The following is a 15819-nucleotide window of genomic DNA, read 5'->3' on the forward strand; positions in this document are numbered from 1 at the left end:
CTATTGTGAGAGATGATAAAGTTTTATAGTTAAAGTCAGCGTAAAGATAGAAAAGCTTAGTAAGTTGAGTAATTTCACTTATTTCTAAACATTCTTGGAACTGAATAATTTTTTGGTTTAGAAATTCTTGACCCCCAACAATATATTTTAATGCAACTGGCAGTAACACATATGCCAATATGATAAATTTATATGTTATTCATTTTGTAACCAATCAAATCAGCATCCACTTAGATATTTCTTCTTGCCTTTCTGTTTTTTACTTTCACAAGAGGGGGGTATTTAATAGGAGTCTGACCTGAAGGAAGGTTATTTGGGACTTTGAGTCCTGGTCCATAACTATTTTCAGAAATGTCAAATATTATTATTTACCAAACAAAATTAATGGCATCTAACATGCTCAGTGTGAAGGAGCTTCTCAAGTCTATACAGTTACTGATTCTCAAAATGCATATGTGGGTCTAGGATATAATTGTGGAGGGAACTACCCAAGCAATTATGGAAATAACAAATACTCCTAACAACGTACTATATTAAAATAAAAAATTTAAAAGCTGCTTTAATTAAATGGCTTTATTAACTAGTAGAGCTGACTTGGATTCCAAATGATCTCTTCTTTAATTTGTGGAAGAAATGCTGCCAAAAATCTTGCAAGAATATGTTTTTTGGCTGAGAAGGAATTGCTGAACAGGAGTTCTTTAGGTAGCATAAATAGTAATATTGTTGGGGTTATGTGGCATTGGAACCCTCCTTAGCTATGAGGAAGGGTTTTTTTTTAATGTGTATTTTAGGACGGAGCATTAATGTACATGAATGACTGAACTTTTCTGAAGGTTTTTATGGACAGTCATGAAAGAACAAACAGGGCATAGTTTTTCACACTGTAGCCTTTCTGTAGGTCTAGAATCTAAGAAAGCATAATAAGGGAATATGGTAATATGCATGGGTACAGAAAACAAGACTGTTATTTAATGTTTTAAAATTTTACTCAGGCATTTATATCCCAATGGTCTGCCTGAAGAATACTCCTTTTTAACTACTTTTCGGATGACTGGAAACACACTTGAAAAGAACTGGACCATTTGGCAGATTCAGGATTCCTCAGGGAAGGAGCAAGTTGGCGTGAAGATTAATGGCCAAACAAAATCTGTTGCATTTTCATACAAGGGACTGGATGGAAGTCTCCAAACTGCAACCTTTTCAAATTTGCCTTCCTTGTTTGATTCCCAGTGGCATAAGATCATGATCGGTGTGGAAAGGAGTAGTGCTACTCTTTTTGTTGATTGCAACAGGATTCAATCTTTACCTATAAAGCCAAGAGGCAAAATTGATGTTGATGGCTTTGCTGTGCTGGGAAAACTTGCAGATAATCCTCAAGTTTCTGTTCCGGTAAGTATAAAACCATACACTATGGCTGATTAAAACAAAACCGGATTGCTTAAAAATGAATACTTCAGGTATCTTTGATAATCATCTGAACAAGTCTGAAGCAATGCACAGTTATTCATTTTCAAAATTCATTCAAGCACTTACTCAAAAAGCATTCAGTGCCTGTTTTGAGCATAGCATGCATCAAATGGAATGGGAAATCAGAGAAAGTCAAGTAAATGGCTCCTGGTCTTGAGGAATTTCAAATCTACTTGGAAGATGTTACATGCCAACCTGGAGCTCCCAGAATCCTTCAGAGGCAATGTAAAAGAAGCCAGTACTGGTGTGGTACACATAGTGTATAAATAACTAATGAGAATATTCAAAGTAAGGTTAAGATGAATGGTGGATTTGGTAAGTCAAGAATTCTGTGCTTCTTGAAGGCAATGAACTTTGAAATAGAAGGATCTAGCTGAGGGAAAGAGCATTAAATGGAAAGGAAGTTGAGAATAAGTGGGCCCAATCAAAGGTCTGGAGACCAGCTGGTTTGGATGAAATGTATATGTGAAAATGTGTGTGTGTGTGTGTGTGTGTGTGTGATGAGGGGAAGAAGGGTAGGAGATACTAATTGCAGGGTATGAGAGAGAAGGTTAGGAAGCCATATGGTGTCTGATTAACAAGAATAACAAGTATATAGATGGTACAATATGTATTTAGAAGTAGGTCTTGCATGACATATTATAAAGGTAAAGGATTTTAGAAGTCTGTTCAGGATTTTGCTGTAGAGTTCCATGGATATAAAGGTTAGGAATTATATAATAACAGAATAATTGTGCCAACTAATACCATATAGTTCTATCATTTTGAATTGTTAAACTTTCATTGAACAATCCTTTAAAAGGATATTTTATATTATTACAGGAATTTAAAAAATATATCTTATAGGATAAGTGTTCTTTGGGGGGAAATTAAAGAATTTAGAGCTCAATAAACTACTGATACCAACATATACTCTCTCTCTCTCTCTCTCATACAGAACTGTTAAATTCTAGTCACAAAACTTATATCATGGCATGTAGCAGGGGTGATACAATGATTTTGAATTGTTTCTGTGTACTTCTCCAAAGGAAAAAGGTTATCAGGCACTCAGTAATGGAATTGTTCAAATAACTTATTTTCAAGGGAAGAATTGTGATTAGTGTGAAGGGTAGTGTGAAATTTCTATATTCTGTGATGGACAGGAAGCAATTTGTAACTGCCACATTACTGCTCTGGCTTGTAGACACTTGAGAAAGTATTTCTTCAACTAATGAGTTATCACACCTCAAGTGGCTGGGTTAAAAAGCCAATGGGACCACTATTGTGCCATCTTGAAATTTTGTGCAGCAAGATTGTTGCAATGGCATGGGACTGGTTTGCAGACAACACCAAATTTCTGCAGTATCTGTGTCATTTCTGGGCCATGGGTAAGGGCAGAGAGACCTTAAGGCACCTCTTTAGTATAATGAGCATCAGTCAAGTACTTAAAAATTGATTTATTGTTTCATTGGTCTTGAAAAACATTTCATTTTTTTGTAGTTTCAAGTTTTTATTTAAATTCCAGTTAGTTAATATACAGTATAATATTAGTTTCAGGTGTAGAATTTAGTGATTCATCCCTTACATACAACACCTGGTGCTTATCACAACCAGTACCCTCCTTAATACCCATCACCCATTTAAGCCATCCCTTGTAAAACATTTCAAATCATTGTAATTCTGGATGTGATGGAAGTTATTAAACTCTTTGATTGCCAGAGTGGTTAAGTCTCAATATTACTCCAATATATTATAATCTAGCTAATGTTATAGCTGATGGCAGGTTTTCTGCTAAGTCTAGTCTCATATCAGAGTGGAGACCAGTTAGGACCAGTTATCCTCTATTTTATTCTGCCATGTGTGGGCATGCAACAAAGAACCTGGCAGCTGATATTATATTTTGCCTCTGGTCCACCAAAGAGCTTTTCAAAGTCAGTACGCTATGGCCAATGTTAAAAGTAACTGAAACAGGCATGAACAATTTTTTTCCTTTATACTGAATTTTCACTCTCCCACAAGGAAAGACAAAAGAGACTTGAACCTAAAGCTTCATTAAAGTTTCATATTTGATGATATAGTGTTGGTTGTAGTAATAATAAATAAAACAGCTCAAAGTTATAGGCCAAAAAAAATCCTACTGACAGCCAAGTACTGACAGTGACAATGTCAAACTCAAACTTGTCATCAAAATGTATTCCTCAATTTTTACCCTGTATTAGACAAATAAATAGAAAATTCTATGTAAGGAAAACCCATTTATGCTTTTTAAGCATCTTAATACCCTTAATACGCCAATTTAAAGTTTAAAAAATGCTTTCATTCCATTAACTTATTTTATCCTTGCAACAGTTTTATAAAATAGCAAGCATAGAAAGGATTATCTCCCTTTCTCAGTTGAAGATGTGATTTCAAGAGGATTTCTTGGCTTGTAAGAAGCCATGTTAGGCATAAAATTTCTAATCTACCTATTTTCTGCTGTGCCAACTAACTTTCCTTTGAGAAAAGTAGAAATATGTATAACCACATATCATTCCTTTTGAAGCATTTCCTCACTTTCATTTTGGAAGGCATTTGTGATTTGTGTAGATTTTTTAGAATTTACTTTGCAGGACAAACTAAATGCTTTCTTTTTTAAAGAAAGAGGATTGTACAGTATAAAACATGTTCTCAGACATTAATCCTACTTGTTTATTAATTTAGTAAACTTCCATCATGTGCCTATATACCGGGTATACAAAGTTAAATAAATCACAGATCTTGTTTTCCTCAGTTCAGTCTCTTGAGGGTGAGGGGTTGAGATAAGTAAACAATGACAATACAACATGATAAGGATCATGATAGTGAATGGAAGCACATGGAAGAGGCTCCCCACTCAGAACAGGCCAGGGAGGCATGAGAGTGGAGGTCAATCATGTTTACTGTAGAAGATGATGTTCAGAGAAACCCTGGGGCTGAATGAGCATTATCCAGGAGAAAATAGGGTCCAGTGTTCTAGGAAGAAAGGCTCTCGTTAGGGACTTCCCACATATATCAACTCTTTCCTTTCAAGTTTATTAGTCTTCCCACACTGCTCCTTACTCTTCTAGACTAAGAACAGTCAAATACTCATACAAGTCCCCAAAGTCCAAGTTCAAGTGCCCATGAGTTGACCCTAAGCCCTTGTTTCTATTCTTGTTTTATGTTTTGATTTCTCACCAATTTGGCTGAAATTTGAAGTTGCTGGCAATTACTGAAGCTCAACAGTGACCATATGTTCCTTAGAAGACTTAGAGAGTGATGAGTCATAGTATCCATATATTCTGGGAGGTAGAAGTATACCGATAGGGCACCCTTCCCTCCATCTGGAGACAGCAAATAGTCAATATTAATGTGTGAGAAATTTTAAATTGGAGTGAAATGTGCCAATAATATAAAAACAATAAGGAAGAGTATATTTTTCAATTTTTCTTCATGAAATTGGATTCATTCTAATCTTTGACATTCTAGATTAATTGAATATTTTTCTCAGGATCAACACTGGCTTTTCTTCAGCAAATAAATCAAAAGCAAACATCCCTTCTAAAGGTATTAACAAATGTCAGAAGGTAGCCCTAGGAACTGCATAATAAAAAATGCAATTGAAACATTTGACGGAGCACTAATGCTAAAAGACTCATTTATATTGTACTTGTTTGTGATTTTCTCATATCTCTCCTATCTTGTGTCCCTTTCTCTTTTCTAAATTGGAAAAGGAAACCAATTTCAAGAGGTTTTTCATAAAGCTTGCATTATAGCTGCTCACGTGATCTACAACTCAAACATCTTCTCATCATTCATGGTTATTTAGTGGGCTCAGAGCATTTTATATTTTTTCCCAATGTACTGCTGTAATACATTGATAGTTTGATTTTAAAGCAATAAATCCCATATTTCCTATTCTCCTTTGTGCCCATATTTTAGGATGGTGCAATTTATCCCACTGCAAACTCAGTTTTCTGGCAGCATACCATAAAAACATGTTATTTTATGACAGGTTCTTTATTGTTTGTTGTCAGCATGATTGCCTAGGAGAGTTATTTGGTACAGCTCTATTAGAAAACAAAGTTAGCCTTTCTCCTTTTTCAGGGATGTACACTAGGGGTTTGGGCTTAAAGAAGGATACAAGTTTATGTGGCTTTACAAATACGTGATTCAAAACCTTTTTCTTTTTACCTATGCTTATTCAAAATAAACCACTGTGGAAAATAATCAGAAGATATAGTGGCCTTTAAAAGTATATTTCAAGAGTGCTACTCTATGTTATTTTTGTTAAATTCAGAGAAAATGTGAGAGCAAATAGAAAGAACTGTCAAAACTAGTGATAGAGAAGTTATCTGTCCTTTTTTCTACTCCATAGAATTAAATAATACTAATCTCCACATACAGAAACAATGAAATTTTCATAAAAGATAATATGGGAAAATCAACTAGGAGGTTGTGGTTAATATTCTTTTTGGTATTTAAGAAATATTGTAGGAAAGTTATTTTTCAGTGATTTAAGAAATGCATACTCTACTATGCATAATATCTAAACTATTAGGTTTGCTTATTAAGTTGTTTTTTTTGACAAATACACCTTTTACAAATATCTTTCACTTGTAAGTATGAAATAAATACAAAAGAAATAGTTATGTCATGTATATATAACCATAGGAAATTCTCTTTAAAACCCTTTGGTGTAATTTGATGGAATATTTTTGAATACTGACTGTGAAGACAATTTTTTGGAGATAAAATTAGCCTGCTGCATTATAAACCATATTAACAATATCAGCTGGATTTTCCACTAGGTGGCAATGAAATGACAAGCACACAGAAAGAAATCTGTTAACATACGAGGAGCCATAATCAGAGGAAGGGACTATGGATTACTAGAATATAAACTAAATGAGGGTCAAACTTCCTTTTAATGGAAAATTGAAAAACACAAAATTTTTTATTGGCCTCAGCTGTGCCCATATTGTTGCAATAAAAAAAAGTCAGTGCTATTAGTTTTTCTATTTCTATTAAACTATATATGAGCTAAGGTCATAAAGAAATCTCTGTTACGTAGACTGGGTGGTTGTAAGTCAAGAGATTAATTCCATGTTATTTTTCTTCCTCTTTGTGTTAATCTCTGTGCATTTGGTTTCTTTGGTTACAATGTGGTGTCAATAGAATCATGGACTCTCAAAGGTGGAGGAAATTTTGATTGTTATCTACCCCAAACCTCTAAGTTTACATGTGAAGAAATTGAAACCCAGACAGGGGAAGGGGTTTGCCCCAAGTCATAATCAAACCAGAAGATAAATACTATCAATTCTTAGTTCACTATATTTCATTTCATCTTTATATATTCATTAATTAACATTTGGCAACTATTCATTAAACATCTGTTAAGTTATAGACAGAAATTAAAACTCCAATGGAGTTTACATTCATTCTGGGGAGAAGAGATGGACACAAATGGATAAACGAGTAAATGTATAGTATGCCTGGTGTTCATGCATACTCTGGAGAAAAATGAAGCAGGAAACTGGACCCTGGAGAGGAGGCCTCCCTGAGAAAAGAACATTTTAACAGAAACCTGAAGGGGTTGGGCGTATTACCATGTGGCTCTCTGAGGGAGGAGGGTTCTAGAAAGAGAGAATATGGAGTAAGAAGGGACTGATGTTGGTTGTCTGCTGTGTTTGAGGAGGGCATGGAGACCAGTGTGGATGGAGTGAGATTGAGAGAAGTAGCTAATGAGCCTGAAGAGGTAGCCTGATGGAGTGAGGGTGGGGAAATTGTGTTAGCATTTTGGCTTTCATGCTGGGTGAGATGGGAATCTATCTGATAGGTCTGGACAGACAAGTAACATGTTCTCATTTTTTGAAAATATCTCCTTGGCTGCTGCTTTGGCAATAAAATGTAGGGAGAGAGAAGGACAGAACACTTAGGGCCACAATAAAAGGAGACCTTTAGAGACTACTGCAGTAACTCAGGCAGGGCTGGTCTTGGTTTGGTACAGGGCAGTAGTGGTGGAGGTGGTGCAAGGTGGTCAGATCCTGACCCATTTTGAGGATAAAGTAAACAGATCTGAGGTGTAAGAGAAAACAAAAGCAAAAGTGACACCAATATTTTTGGAATGATTAATCAGAATTATACAGTTGCCATTTATTGAGCTGGGAAAGACTATGGGAAGAGCAGGTTATCAGGGAGAATATCAAGAGTTGGTTTGGAACATCTAAGTTCGATCAGGATTTTGATCACTATTAGACATCTAAGAGAAGATGCTGAGCAGGCAGTTAGGTATATTCTTCTGGTGTTCAACAGGCAGGCCCAGCTGGGAATAGAACTCTAGAAGTTGTCAGCGTATATATGGTATTTAAAGCCATGCAGTGAGATGAATCGCTGAGCGATGAATGTGGTAGAGAAGTTCTAGAACTGAACTGTGAAACAACCAACATTTAAAGGTTGCTGAGATGAGGGAGATTCAGCCAAAGAGACCAGAAAGAGCAGCCTGTGATATCAGAGAGAATCAGGAGACTGTGGTACTCTGAAAGTCAGGGGAAATAGAATTTTAAGGAGGAGAGAATGGTCAACTCACCCAAATGCTGTAGAGAGATCAAATTAGATGAGGCCTGAGACTTGATATTGGATTCAGAAACCCATGAGAGTGACTTTGAGAAAAGACCCATTGGAGTATTGGGAGTGAAAGCCCAGTTGGAAAGGCTTCAAGAGAGAATAAAAGGGATAGGAAATGGAGGCAACAAATACAGACAACTCTTCTGAGTTTTAAATGGAGAAGAGCAGAAAACGAGATGGCAGCTGAAGGGGGATGTGGCATGAGGGGATGATTTTTTTTTTTTTTTAATGAGTAGATAACAGAGGATGCCTTACCATAGCTGAGAGTATAACATTCCTTTATGTTCTACTAAAGTAGCCTTTCTGACTCCAAGGATCAGGCATTTATTACCACGTGAATCCCCTTGAAGTGCCCTTTTAAATTAGGCCACCTTTCCCCATCCATATCCTTGGTGCAGAAAAATCTTTGATGATGGTCCAATAATTAGCTATCCAATACTACTCAAATTCCTTAGCTTAGAATTCAACAGAGGAAAAAACATCTAATGTCTACTGTTTGCCACAGTGAATTGGATCTCTTCTGTATACATCATTTCCTCCTCTTGTGCTGTGCTACTATCACCTCTTTAGAACTCTAACCTTTACCCTCCCCATCTCTGCTTATGAGAATCTCAGTTGCTCTTCAGGGCCTCCCTCACATGTTACAGGTTATATGATCCCCTTGCTGATGACCTTCGCCATGTTGTATATCAACGGCAATACTATATATTGTCAAAAGCAGTTTGTGGCCTAGATAACACTAAACATTTTTGTGTCTTCCATAGTTTCTATCTCAAAGCTCATGAGTGTGTTATATAAAGATATGCTGGATAAAAAGATGAACAAAGCACTATATGCCAGGTCTGCTAACTCTAAGTCTACTGCTCTTTCCTTTCACTGTTTTGCCTCTGCCCTTGGTATGATTCAGATGACTGTCCTCTACTCATATTTAATGACAATTCTTAGCACTATGTCTGAAACTGCAGGGCCTAGTCTACAGAGAATTGGGGGAAATTTCTGATTTCAGGGCAGCTCAGAGCCTCCTGCTTAGCAACTAGGAAGCTTCACTTGGAGGAGGTCCCTCATGATGGTAAAAACCAACACTTGGTCATAAAATGAAAAGAAAAATGAGATCTCAGAGTTCAAGTATTTCCTTAAATCTTTGTTGCTACTGAGTGAGTAGACAAAAGCTTAATGAAACATTTCTCCTGTTAAAAAAACTTGTCTTTGAAGAGCTAGTTTTTAGATATTTTATAATTGTAAAATTTAATCATAATTCAGTATGCAAAAAAATCAAGCCTTGTGCTATTCTCAATAATACTGAACCAAGTTCTATAGTTTGTCATTAGAATTTTCTCACGAGGAAAAGATAGTTGTCTAATATTAGTTTTTGCCTAAATTTAAGAAGAGCTTACATACCTTATTAATTTTTCTCAACAACCCAGCAAAATAAGTAGAAATCACTAGCACTATTAGAAGAGTAGAAGTTGGTGCCAAAATTCCTTGTTTCAATGTGTTGTCTGCTGGACACTACTCTGGCTTAGGAGATAGGAATTATACCTTCATGTTCTATAGAAAAGAATCGGATAACGCCAAATCAGGGTCACGTAAGGCACCTTACAATCACACAACTCAGTTCTCCCTGAGACAATGATGAGGTATTTTATGTTGAGAAGGATGAATTGTGCTAGGACATTCTGTTTAACTGATTAAAAAAAAAACTTTATTTCTCTACTTGTATTTATTTCAAGTCTTACAAACTATAAACTCATTAGGGGAGGAGAATATCTTTGGTTTTCCTAGAATGTTATCCTAGTGTGTGGCTTATATTAGGACTTCAAAAATGTTAACTGAAGGACTAAATTAAAATATTTGTCATGTATATTTTGTCAGTGGATATTCAAAGAGAACAGTGATTCCAGGTATGAAGATGAGAAACGTGTGGAAATCAGCATTTTGGATGTGTAATGAAAGTGACTTTTAGTAAGGAACTCTGCCAATCTTCCTTCAAAATAATTAACATGCAAATTGGAATTCATATTGCATGCCAAAAAATGGTTGTTGTATAGATAATTATTAGTGCGTGGGTGGTGTTTATGTGGATGCACAGATGTGTGCAGAAACCTTTGATCTATGTGGCACTCTGAACAACCCAGCCTGTATTCACAGATGAATTGCATTTCATTACCCCATTATTCTGTGCCACAATTGCATCTTGCATATTTAAGCAGGTGTACCAATTTATCCAGAGAGAATTACATTTTTCAGAAAACAGCTTAATGAATTACTTTGCATTTACAATAAGTAACTTTAATGAAGTATCTAAACAAAGGATATAGGTTTCCTGGTTAGCCATATAATTAAAGTTTCTCAAGGTGATTAGGCTATGAATTTTTTTTGAAAATCAAAATATCAAACATATACAATGCATGCCTAGTGTGAATTACCAATTCACAAAGGATTTAGTGAATACGATACATGAACGGTCTTTCTTATTTTAAGAATTAGGGAGGGGGAGACACCTTTTCTTATTCTGGTAATATTTTTATCTAATCATTGAAGAACAAGAATTATAACCCCCTTTCCTATTTGATATTTTATTATACACATGTATATGTAACTGCATATAGAAATAGTTGTTAGTTTTCGGAGAAGCATTAGAAATTTGCCTCTGGATGTATTTGCATAACAATCATGCAAGCAGGGAGAGGTCTGAATCCTTAGGGAAGTTCCTTAGTCTTGTTTTGAGGTTTTCTAGCAGATGTTGGACATAAGCTTACAAAGTTTTAATTTCTAGATCACTCTTCTTTTCTCTTCATCTTTAATACGAATGTTCAATCACCAAATTCCTTGGTTACTGGCTTAGGACATGATGGCTCTTTCTGGAGATGGGATGTATTCTAGGGGGAGGATAAGTAGAGGAGAAGAGAAGACCTTATTTCACAATCAGGTACATTTGGAATGCTAGCTCTGTCTTTTACTAGCTGTGTGACCTCTGGCAAGTGGTTTAACCTCTTTGCCCCGCTTTACTCGTGAGCTTCAAAGAGTTGTTGGAGGTACAGCTAGGTATTTAGTAGTCATTAAGGAGAAGGTTGTCCCATTCTTTCTTTTGTCTTCCTATTAAAATTTCCACTGCAGTTTAGAACAAAACCAAAATAAAATCCTTCCCAAGCAAATGAGACTACTCTAAGAAAGATAAAGTATTTGACAAAGTGATATGCTTAACTGTAAGATAATTGTGTGGCTTAATAAGCAGTTCTCTTGTAGGATGTCAGTATACTATTGTTAAATAATTCATACCATGAATACACAATTTTCATACAATTTATAGAGAACTTTCCATCTTAAAATATATCTTGGGTTAGCTGTTCACTTTCTCTTCACCCCACTTACCTCATTTTTCCAGATATCCATATTTTCTGGAGAAGAGCCATGGTAGGGTTAAGAGCAACCAGGAGAGTTAGAATCATCTAAGAAGAGGTACAAATGCAGGAATCTGAAAGCTTAATGTCTTATTTTCACCCCTTCATAAAATGGAAAACTTCCTTTTGTTTAACTTTCCCTTCATTATGGGTAGAAGGGAAGGACTTCATCCTTCATCCTCTCCAAGTCTGATCTTTTGTTCAGTAACCTCAACTCTGGATGTTTCCATAAAAATGGAAAAAAAATGTATCTAATTTAATGCTAGATCCAGCAGATCTAGAGACCTTTTGGCAGGTGGGATGGAGTGTAAATCACTACTGGATGAAAGAAAAGACACAATGTTTTGGATTTGGGACCTTGATATTAATTAGATATTTGCATAATGCCAGAAGAATCAGCTGACCAAGAAATACAGATCTGATTTGAGATGTCTAACAAGGAATTTCCTCAATTTAAGAAGATGGGCCAGAATGGAGGTGCTGGGTGGTGTATACCTTTTTTTTTTCCCCCTCACCTTGTCACCAGAGGCCTTCAGCTTCAGACCTGGTCACTCTTCCATTGTATTGTTTCTCTCCTGTTCCCTTCTTTCTCTCTTAACACCTGCTAAAATGTAAGAACTTGTCAGGGCACATTTGGATTTCAAGTGTCTGAAAATTATATATCTCTTCAACCAATGAATGAGATAACACTAAATTTAAATGCTTTCTATTCTCTTGTTTTTTCCCTGAGTTCTAGATTTCCCTCTCATTCCCTCCATTTCCAGTCCTTCCTATTTCCATTTTAAGCTGTGAATACTCCATGGAGAATGTCTTCTCTAGCATGCAAATTTCTTCTAGGACTGGATTTTCTTTCCTCTCCTTTTCCTCCTAGGTGCCACCTCTTTGGCTGTCTCTGTCTCTAGTCTTCCCCCATGTAAACCCTTAGTGCATGTGTTCTCTGTGAAGTTCAGTAGGCCTGGGCTCCAATCTAGACCCTCACACTGGCTTGTGACCTGGCCGGTTCCTTGTTTGCACAGGGCCTCATTTGAATAGAATCTGCATCTTAAGGATGTGGAAGGACAGAAGTGGAAAGTCAGTGCCAGTGGTCTGTTCCTGCCAAGGGCTACGATGGAATACTGCAGAGCTACAGACATCTACATTCAGTCATCAGAGAAACTTGGGAAGGGCTTCCAGCCCATTTCCATTGGAAAATCTGTATTCAAGGAACAAGAGTACTGGTCCACTGAGGTCAACCAGTTCAAATTGGTCTCCAGTCACTTAACAATTGGACCACACTTACAAACTTCTCTCTCTCTTAAATGACCTGCTTCTGTCCTCCAGAATCTGAATTGACTCTCTGCTGTCTTTCTCCAGTTTGAACTTCAGTGGATGCTGATCCATTGTGACCCACTACGCCCCAGTAGAGAAACTTGCCATGAGCTGCCAGTCCGAATAACTGTGAGTCCCTTGACCACCTACACTTCCACCTAGCCTACCTCCCACCACCTCCTTAAACTCCCCACCTCCTCACTCTTTTTCTAAAGAGTTCAGGCTTTACTGTAGGGACCAGATAGATATTACGGAAGCACAGGTCCCACCCACAGCCTGGCAAGGAGAAACCACCTCAGGGTGTCTGGTTCTACCTTCGGTGGCTTATGACCCTCACTCCTCCTCCCCCAAGCATCTCTCCAAGAACACTGGCAGTCCATTCGTCGCCCACAGTGGACAGGGAGAGACTACACTTGGACAGATGGGCAGAGGCGGAGGTGCACCTTTCAGGCCTTGCCTGTGTGGCGGCGGGGAAAGGGTTAAGGGGGACTGTTGTCATTCTATCCGTTCCCCAGCCCGCAAGCTCTCCTCCAATCCCCAGGACCCTCTCAGGGCCATTCATAAACAGGAGAAACGTACGCCTTCCTGGCTGGGCACCTTTGTAAAGAACTACTCCCGGGGGCGCTTTTTGCGGGGGAGAAGTACCACTTTAGGCGTGTGACGGGTCCGGGAAGCCCAGCGGGGCGGCCGGAGGCAGAGTCCGTCCAGGGGATTAGCAGAGGGTGGCGGGCATGGCCTGGACCGCGCGGGATCGAGGGGCCCTAGGGCTGCCACTGCTGCTGTCTGGGCTCTGCTTGTGCGTGGCTCAAGTAAGTTGTGCGCGAGTGTGGGGGGTGGGGAGAGCCTTCTCACTTTCTCCCCGTCTTTTCTTCTCCAGCCCGGCGAGACCACCGACCAGGTAAGCGGAGGGCGAGAAGTGCTTGCATTTTTCAAGTGCAGGCAGGGAAAAGTGGAGGAACGGCCGTCGCGGGAGCTGTGGGGAAGGCGCAGAGCTTTCCCTGGGCTCTGCAGCCGCGTTCTTCCTCCAGCCTTGAGCACCTGCAGCGAGTACCGTCGGAGTCGGGGACCCCAGATGACCCTTAGGTGGGGAAAGGCGTCTCCTCCCCCACCTGGGCCCCAACACTGCAGGCAGAGGCTCTGAAGACCATTAGTGACTGGGGACCGGTCACTAAACTTGGGCGGTTAACCGGGTTGCTTCTTAACTCCCCCACCCCGCCCCTCCTGGTTGCATTCAAGAGCAGGCCCTTTTGCAGAAGGCGGGAATTCAGCCTAGCGGCGCTAAGCTCCCTCCCTCCGCTAAGCTCCACCAGCCCGCGGTAGCAGCATTAAACCGCGAGCCTTGCTAGTGGTGCCCGCCGCTCTGGGATTGGAACCCGGCGGCCTGGGCTGGCATCAGTCAAAATTTCAGCAGTTTCCCGAAGGCTCCGGCGTCTACTCCCTCCCGCGCGGGAGAGGACCCGGCGGGGGCGGGTGAGCCCAGATGCGGTTTGAGGTTTCACTTACAAAGACCCCATTGTAACCTGTCTGGTCATTGGAGTTTAGAAAAACAAAGTTTCCTTGATGAAAGAATCTTTTTACCCCTTTCTTTTTCCTCTTTTAAATTAGAAGAGAAAAAAAAATTCCACATACCCTAAGCAACGTGCTCACACATTTTGAGTCGCCAGTATTCCCTCTGGCACCATCAAAGCTTGGCTGTTTGCAAGCAATAAAAGCAGTAATACCCTAGGGTCAGTCTGAAATTTGGTGTAGTTTTAAAGCGAGGTGCAAAGACCTTATGCAAGAGAGTGTCAATGCAGGTAAATCCGAAATGAAGCCAGGTCCTCTCTGGGTTTCAAGGCTCTTTTGCCCCAATCCTCCCCAGTTTTCCTCCCGTATTTCTCCCTGATTTCTACTGCATGTAGAAAGATTTACAAAACGATCCTGTACTCGATCTGAGGTGGAGCGCCTCCAGTCTGAGCAGTTCCTTTTCAGCCAAAACACTGACTCTCAATTACTCATCAAATCCAAGTAGTGAATGACCACCATTTTCATTACTGAGTCCCTTAAAAAAAAAAAAAGAGGCGTCAGCCCCTCGCTTCTTCAAAGACCTCTTTTGGTTTAATGGTCTCTGTAGGGGCGAGGCCGTGTGACCCCAGTGCCCACCGTGGGGCCTAGATTCTGCTCTAACCACACTATTAAGCCTCATTCAGAATATGGCGGAACCAAAGAAACCCGGGGTCGCTCGGGAGTTTTATACTGGAGTTTTACTGGATTTCAAGACTCCGTCCCCCAAAGGGAAGTGTTCTTACCGGTGGAGGTGGGGGCCTCAGGACATCGTGCCAGTTTCTTGTTGTTGCCCAACGTGCTCCATTAATCCGTGTGTGCTATTTTTGTCAGAGAGGTCCCCCGGGCGAGCAGGGTCCCCCCGGGCCCCCGGGTCCCCCTGGAGTTCCAGGCATCGATGGCATCGACGTAAGTTTCTATCTCCAGTCCTCTGGTCCTCCAGTCCCACCGTTTCCTACCCTTTCTCCAGCGGGATGGGTTTTTGACGGGGCCAGATGCCCGCCATCCAAAGGCGGGCTAGGGCATGGGTGAGAGCTGGGTTGGAGCCTCTGTAGAAGCCTGGGGATTTTCGGAGGGATGAGGTAGACACGTTCAGTTGTCCCCGCTGGTCAAGGATCTCCACCATTTAGCTTTACCCTGTCCCCGTCCCCGAGCTGTGTGGTGAACACGCGTGGGAGTCTCCCAGCGGGGTCCTCAGCGCCTCCCACTCACGGACTGCTCTTGCTTTTTCTACTACCCCTGCAGGGTGACCGAGGTCCAAAGGGTCCCCCAGGCCCCCCGGTAAGTTGATCAGCGCATTCGCTCTTCACTTCTTCCTTTTAGAGGTGGTTTGCAGCCACGTGACTTCCAAGAATCTCAACTTTCCATCGTTCTCTCTCCCGACCTCTCCCCCTCCCTGCTCAGGGTCCCGCTGGAGAACCGGGCAAGCCAGGAGCTCCCGGCAAGCCGGGCACGCCGGGCGCCGACGTGAGTAGGCGCGGGCGCGCGCACGGGGAGG

The 15819-nt window shown here is 40.1% G+C and overlaps 1 protein-coding gene across 1 annotated transcript in view; it reads left to right on the forward strand.

Moving 5' to 3' along the window:
- Nucleotides 1-15819, forward strand: part of COL9A1 (collagen type IX alpha 1 chain) — a 92593-nt gene that overhangs the window by 6602 nt on the left and 70172 nt on the right. Inside the window, exons 5-10 of the mRNA XM_027602658.2 lie at nt 993-1389; nt 12825-12908; nt 13657-13677; nt 15156-15230; nt 15567-15602; nt 15726-15788. Coding sequence (XP_027458459.1) covers nt 993-1389; nt 12825-12908; nt 13657-13677; nt 15156-15230; nt 15567-15602; nt 15726-15788 — 676 coding nt within the window. The remainder of the gene's footprint in view (nt 1-992; nt 1390-12824; nt 12909-13656; nt 13678-15155; nt 15231-15566; nt 15603-15725; nt 15789-15819) is intronic.

The sequence above is a fragment of the Zalophus californianus genome, chromosome 7 (assembly GCF_009762305.2).
Source record: "Zalophus californianus isolate mZalCal1 chromosome 7, mZalCal1.pri.v2, whole genome shotgun sequence".
Taxonomy (NCBI): domain Eukaryota; kingdom Metazoa; phylum Chordata; class Mammalia; order Carnivora; family Otariidae; genus Zalophus; species Zalophus californianus.